Raw genomic sequence first — 7,500 nt, 5'->3', positions numbered from 1 at the left:
CACAGTGCTGGTATGCTTTGGGTGTTCTGAGATCTATCTCCCAATTGCAGCGGTAACCCATCCGCAGTCTGTGGAATATGGCTGCAGATTGGCGGCTAGTCGCAGTGGCAAAGGGTGGGTTGTAGTCAGTGACCAGCTTGTACCACAGGGCAGAGGGAGATCCAGCGTGTACCCAAGCCCGATGTTCAATGTGTAGAACTTCAAATGTGGTCTTACGTAAGGTTCTTTTTAGCTGACTTAGGCTTGTAGAGACGCGAGTGGTGTGATCTTGGCTGAGGCTCTGTTTGGCGGCAAGATCTGCCTGGTCATTTCCAAGAATGTTGACGTGACTTGGAATCCAGCGGAAGGTGATGGATTTGCCTTGATTTTCAAGTTGAGTTAATTTAAAGAGGATGGTGGTGAGTAAATGTACATTGTCAAGATGGTGAGTTTTCTGTAGGGTATATACTGCTGAGAGGGAGTCTGTTAGTATGTGGATAATTGTGTGCTCGGTGGTGAGAGCATACGTGAGGGCTAGTTTAATGGCATATAGTTCTGCCTGAAGTATGGAGGCGCCGTTGGAAAGTCGGTGAGCTATGGATGTGGTGTCCGTTACCATTGCTGCACCAGCCTTGCCTGAGGATTGGTCAATAGATCCGTCCGTGAAGATGAGGTTTTGTGGCTGATGTAGAGAGTCTATGAGATACCTTACATTATTCAAAATCTCTTTTGTGCAGAGTGCTTTAGAGGTTGAAAAAGTGTCTTTGTGAAATTTAATTGTTTGTGGAGCCCAGGGTGGTTTAGGAACATAGTGAGAATTAGGAGCATCCATTCCTCTAGAGATGATCATTGGTATGGCATTCAGTGATTGTAGTGTTTTAATTAGGGATGCATACCAAACAAAGGTTGTGCCATCTAACTCATGTGGGTATAGCAGGTTGGCAGTGATATGTTTTAAAGGTGATGGTCTGGACCGGGATAGTATTTTAGCCACAAGCCCAGCAGTTAATTGGTGCATTCTGCACTTGAGAGAGGGTAAGAATGATTCCATTCGGAGATTTGCGAGCCTGGTCCAACGAGGTGCTGCTAGGATAGGATGACTCTCATGGCTGGATTTTGGAAGGTTTCCAGAGTCACAAAATCTTGGGGGGATAGGGTTAGAAGGGCTGGCGCACTGTAGTCAATGAGGGATCTGACGGCATGTGTGTAGAAGAGCCGGAGTGTTCTAAAAACCTGCCCCAAGTTTGGAGGAAGTTAACCTGCGCATGACATTGAGGAGAGGCTTAGCACGGAGTAGAAGACGTCTGAGCTGTGTAGTTGAGGAGAGGTTCTTGTTGAAAAAGATGCCTAGACACTTGTGAGAGTTCACCCAATCCAGAGGAAGGTTACCTATGTAAAGATTTTGCAGGTTAATGTGACGACGGAGTTGGAGGGCTTTGGTTTTGTTACTGTTGATTTTGAGTCCGAGTTCTTTACAGGTCGACTCGAGGAGATTGAGAGCGAGTTGAGCATTGACATACCTGTTCCTTCCTGTGACAACTAATTGTAAATCATCAGCGTAGGCTAGAAGATGTGTATTGTTTGGGAAGGGGATTTCTACTAGTTTAACAATTAGCAGGTTAAAAAGAAAAGGGCCCAGGAGGCCGCCTTGAGGTGTACCATTTTCAAAGGGGTAGAAGTCAGAAGTGTGTCCCTGGAATCTTACTCGAGCTTTCCTGTTTGAGAGGTAGTCCTTGACCCATTTGAGAACCTTGCCCTTTACGCCTTTCTCAGCAAGTGTGTGTAGTATGGCATCATGGTTGGCAAGCTCGAAGGCTTTTTCTAGATCGAGGAATACAATCACACTGTCGTTGCCGTCAGTTAAGGACAGGAGGGTAGCGATGTTGTCTGCTGTGCCTGTTCCTTTTTAATAGGCAAAAATATGTGGATGGAGGGATGGAATGATGTGTTTTAAGCGATGGAGCTCAGCACGTTCCATGGTTTTACCTATGCAGGAAAGTAGCGAGATAGGTCGGATTAAATAGTCTGAGCAGAGTGCCCATACTTGAGGGCCCTAAGTGGTGGAGCATAGAATAGGGTATTTTATCAATACCTGGGGTTGTGTCTTTAGAAGTCTTTGTAGCTTTCTCGAGTTCAGTTAATGTGAAAGGTGTGTCACTTTGGGCAGGTGAGTCTATAGCTATTTGAATGACTTGTCGGATGGGCTTCAGCTGTTGTAGCTTCCTTGAAACGGATGCAGGCAGTTGGGTGGATGAACAGCGCATGGGAAAGGAGAGTGCAAGTCTGTTGGCTTCCGAGTGAGGATGAGGATGTGGTGCGGGCATTGAGCGTTTTGCTCCTGATGCCAGTCGTAGATTGGTCCACATCTCTTTCAAGGATGTGTGAGCAGTTATCGTTTCACACCAAGATAACCAGGCTTTGGCTTTTATATCTGAGATTTCCATTTTGACAAGACGTCGTAAGGTGCGAAAAGATTCTAAGATGGTTGGAGAATGGGATCGGTGGAGAGCTTTGCAGAACATGTTCATTCTATGCTTGAGTTCACGTATCCGGTCGTTGTAGAACCAGCTGTTCTTGTGCGCATGAAGAGTGACATTGGTGAGGGGAATGCTGCTGTCAGTAGCATTGTGAATGGCATTAGTGAAATCTTTCTCTAGCTGGGTGGCATCTGACGGTGGAATGTAGTTGGAGGCCCATTTCTCCATAGCGTCTGTGAAGAGGGGCCAGTTCGCTTTTTTGAGATTCCATCTCGGTATGGGTGGGGGGAGAGTAACCCGCGGAATCCGAACGGTAGTGATAGTGGCAAGGTGGTCAGAAGTTAAATAGGGGTGTAGTTTCGAGTCTGCTATAGGGAGGAGAGAGGTGGAGAGAATGGTGAGGTCTAGTACTCCTCCACGAACATGAGTTGCAATACCGTTGTTGAGGACAGTAACTTCTGAGAAACTGTCCAGCAGTTCATTGATATATAGACCGGTGTCATTCATTTTGTGTGCAGAAGGGGTAGATTGGTCCGTCCAAGAGGGGTGATGGGCATTAAGATCACCACAGATGATAGGTGGTTCATTGGCTTTTATGCCAAATCATTCTTCAAACTCTAGAGAACAATCTGCTCGAGGAGGCCGATAAACATTGAAAATGTGGAGGTGTGTTCTGTAGGGTTAGTTTGACGCCTATGCTTTCAATGTTTTCTCCACAATCTGGCGGTGGAGTAATCTCTTCACAGGGTATGGAAGACTTTATAAAAATGGAGATTCCCCGTGACTGATTGGGGATGAAAGGGCTGTGAAACGCTGAGTAGCGGTTAATGGAGAAATTGTTGGAGGCTGGAAGTAGAGTTTCCTGGAGAACGATGACATCAAAGTTGTCTTCAGTGATTGCTAATGAGAGTGTGGGGTAGTTGCACTGAAGGCCAAGAATGTTCCATTGTAGAATACTGATGGAGTCCGAAACGGAATGCATAACATTACTCATGATGTGATGATGTAAGGGTAAAATTAGTGGTTTAATTGAGCTCTTGCGTGGTCCTGAGTTCATGAGGTTGGTCTGGAATGTGTAAGATTGGTGAAGAGCTGGCGGAAGAGTGGAGTTGTGCCGATTGTTGTGCAAGCGTTGGATTACAGAGGCTTGTCTGATTAATCCTGTGAGAAGATGTAGGAAGAGGTGGAAAGTCTTCTGATGATGCAACGACCGAGGTAATTGTACCAGTATCCTGCTGTACAGGTTCAGAAGGCATGGATTCTTGGGATGAGGAGGATGTGTTCTTGTGTGGTAAGATGGCAAGGATGTTGTCAATGAGAGTTTGTAAGTGGGAGTGAGGAATAGAGTGACCCAGGGCTAAAAGGCTAAGTTGAATGGTATGCACTAGGAATGATCCAGTCAGTTCAGGAGCTAAGGAAATTGGTGCTTTGTGACTCATGAAGGGCTGTGAGACTGGGGAGGTGGCAACTGGTGCAGGAGCAGTAGTAGAGAAGGTATGCAGGTTAGCAGCAATAGAAGCTTTGATTGGTTCGTGGCTGAGAGCAGAAGTGTTGAGGTGTTGTGGTTCTCTTGGTTTGCTCCAATCATGGATCTTTCTCGTAAAGGTTCGAGGCTGAGGGGTCTGCCCTTTTCCAGAAGAATCAGGCTTTGATAGCAGAGAGCATCTCATCTCACAGCAGAGGTTCCATGCGTGGTGTTTGCCTCCACAGTTTGGGCATTTTGGTTCGGTCTGCTCGCCGTTTTTGAATTTGGTGAGGCAATTGTCTGTTGGGTGACTTTTTGAGCAGATTGCACAGCATGCAGCAACTTTACATTGGTTGCGGTGATGTCTATAGCACTGGCAGTTGTAGCACCGGAGTGGTTCTGGGATGTATTTGCGAGTTCTAAAGGTCCCAAATATGCCCAGATTGATTTCGTCAGAGGGTTCTCTTGACATGACCAGGAGAACTTGGCGCGTCTCCTCCTTGGTTGGGCGGTATATACAAGTAAGGCGTTGAAGTGGAAAGCCTATGGGGATTTTTTCTAAAATTGCTCTGAATTTTCTGGGTTCAGGAACATGAGAGGTAATATTGACAATCTTGCCTGAAGCTAGGGTGGTAAGTGAATCCAACAACGTGCGTGTAGAATCAGTCTCCGGAGTGAGAATGAAGTGGCCATCATTGGTAATTGCTGTGGTGACATCTATAAAAGGGAACTCTTCTTCAATAGCAAACATGGCTTCTACAGCTGTGGCAAAGTCTTTGGATAAGGCAATGAGAAATTTATGGCTCATTTTGGTGAGTGGATAAGGTGAACTAGAGCCTCCCCTATTGGCTGAGGTATTCTGCTCTTGGGCTTGGAGCTGTGGATCGGCTGAAGGGGGATCTTTGCCATCTTGATCAGTGCAGGATAGCTCCATGCTGTCATTCGATGATACTCTAGGATCAGCAGCTGAAGAGAGTAATTCATCTGAAGGCGGAGGATTCAGCTTCATCTTCTTTGATGCTGAGGTATTGGGATTCTCTGGGGTCTGTACTGGATCAGGGTCTGGGGCATTTTCCTCTGGGGGGAAGTAATTCTTTTCCCTTTCTTTGAGGTGGAAGCTGTAGGATCTGGAGTCCTGGGCTGAAATTCCATTTTCTGTTTTTTCTTTTTATGATTTGACTTAGACATCAGTGATTTAAATGAGGGGTTGTGAGGCCCCCACCTACCTAAAACTTTTGGGTTTATAACCTACTGGTGATCAGACAGTCTGCTCAGGTCAACCCCTCGAAAGCAGAAGCTGAAGCACCCCCAGAAGTACCTAACCTTATAAAGAAAAACAAAACCCTTCTCTGTGGTTTAAGGCAGCCGGCCTACCCTGCTCCCCTTGCGGCACTGCCCGCGGGGTTCACCTTCACCACAGAGGGGGACACTAAGAGGTGGCAAAGGACAAAAAAAATGAATGAGATGAATGAGATGATTGGCATGAAAGTGGAACTCTCTGCACTGTTTGGCATGAAAGTTATCAGTTTGGCGTGCGTGCTCTCGGCAAGAAGACAATCTTGAATTGGCTACAACGATGGACGGCAGCTCGCGGTCCTTGCTGAGGTTGTAACTGCAGCCAGAAGGAGGTAGCTTCTCTCATTCACAATAAATGTGAAAATTTGATCAGAAGACCCTCCGGTGAAATTGGAGCCAACGCTAAACAGAATATCGCCACCCTTGCTGGGACGAGTTGTGATCAGATGCAGCTGCCGCGCGCTTGGTAGTGGATAGTTTTGTGCCTACATGATTGAGTCATGCAAACTTTCTCTTTCAGAACCCAAAGGTTCTTTCAACTATGTTTCGGGTTTCCATGTAAGCCCTATTGTAGTGTCTCTCTTTGTCACCAAATATTGATGATAATAATGACAATAATGATAATTATAGAGCCCATTCATGATGAAAAATTAATGAAGTCGATCAACCCTTATGAGAGAATAGACGAAAATTTTGCAAATAATCCCATTAATATTGACAATAATGATTATAATAATGATAACAATGATAAAACATTAATTATAATGATAATTTGGATAATAAAATATTAATATTTCTATTTCAGTTATCATTACTGTTATTATCATTATTAGAATAGTTATAATGATGAAAATGATATAATAATTATGGCGGTAATTAATATAATGATATCAATTATGATATAAATGGCGATAATTAATATAATGATATTAATTATGATATTAATGGCAATAATGATGATAATAATAATTATAAAGCCCATCCATAATGAAAAAGGCCAAAGGTGAAATATTCCCAAAAGTAGAAAAAACGGCGAAATCTAGGGAAATTTCGATTTTTGAGAGAATAGTCGAAAAAAAACTTATTCGAGTTAAAATTATAATTTTGATGATTTTAACAATAATTCTGCTAATTATGATGATTTTCATGAAAACCCCCTTAATACTGATAATAATGATAATTATGACAATAATTATGATAATTATGACAATAATTATGATAATTATGACAATAATTTTGATAATTATAATAAAATGATAATTATAATGATAATTTCCGTAATTATTGTAATAATAGCAATAATCAACAATATGCCAATGATTTTCATAATAACAACAATAATAACTATAATGATAATAGGAATAATAATATAATTAATTATAATATCGCTATTATTGTTATCATAATTATGATTATCCTTGTTATTATTTCTAATTATTGTTATTAACATTATGAAAATAGCTATAATGATATAAATGACATTAATAATTAAGATAATAATTATTATAATGATTATATCAAAGGTAATTATGGCGATAATTACTTTAATGATAATAATGATGATAAGGTAAAGCCCATCCATAATGGAAAAAAGGATAAAAGTAAAAAAAAAAAAAATCGAAAAAACGGCGAAATCTAGGAAAATATAGCATTTTCAGAAAATAGTCGGAAACTCCCTTTTTCGAGTTTAAAGCATAATTATGATGATTCTAGCAATAATACTGCTAATTATGATTTTCATAATAATCCCATTAACAATGACAATAATGACGACAAAAATGATAATTATGGCAATAATTATGATAATTATAATAAAAGAATAATAGTAATGATAATTTGCGTAGTTATGGATATGGTAGCACAACAATAGCCGTGTTATAATTACTTCTATTATTATTTCTGTTATCATTGTCGTTATTATTATTAGGAAAATCATTAGAATAGTGTCGATTATTGCAATTATTAGGCAAATCATCATTATAATTATCATTGTATAATTATTAATATGATTATTGCCCTACTTACTCTCATAATTATGATTATTATCATTATTGTCATTACTGATGGGATTATCATCAAAATCATCATAATTAGCAGAATTATTGCTAAGATCATCATAATCATCCTTTAAACTAGAAAAAAGGGGTTTTCGACTAATCTCTGCAAAGGCTGTATTTCGCTAGATTTCGCCAGTTTTTCTACTTTGAGCCTTTTTCTCATAGATGGGCTTTCTAATGATAATTATCATTATTGTCATTATCATCATTATTATCATTACTGTCA

The 7,500-nt window shown here is 41.1% G+C and overlaps 1 protein-coding gene across 1 annotated transcript in view; it reads right to left on the bottom strand.

The window, feature by feature from the left end:
* The window catches only part of LOC138867831 (uncharacterized), a 3,160-nt gene extending 197 nt beyond the window's left edge, over window positions 1-2,963 (bottom strand). The window contains exons 1-3 of the mRNA XM_070144647.1: window positions 2,024-2,963; window positions 1,239-1,881; window positions 1-1,121 (exon numbers count right to left, since the gene is read on the bottom strand). The exon at window positions 1-1,121 is cut by the window's left edge and continues 197 nt beyond it. Coding sequence (XP_070000748.1) covers window positions 1-1,121; window positions 1,239-1,881; window positions 2,024-2,963 — 2,704 coding nt within the window. The remainder of the gene's footprint in view (window positions 1,122-1,238; window positions 1,882-2,023) is intronic.
* Window positions 2,964-7,500: the final 4,537 nt, after the last annotated feature.

The sequence above is a fragment of the Penaeus vannamei genome, chromosome 32 (assembly GCF_042767895.1).
Source record: "Penaeus vannamei isolate JL-2024 chromosome 32, ASM4276789v1, whole genome shotgun sequence".
In the NCBI taxonomy this organism is placed as follows: Eukaryota; Metazoa; Arthropoda; class Malacostraca; order Decapoda; family Penaeidae; genus Penaeus; species Penaeus vannamei.
The sequence above is the reverse complement of the archived record's forward strand: the minus strand, read 5'-3'. Positions and strand labels throughout refer to the sequence as shown.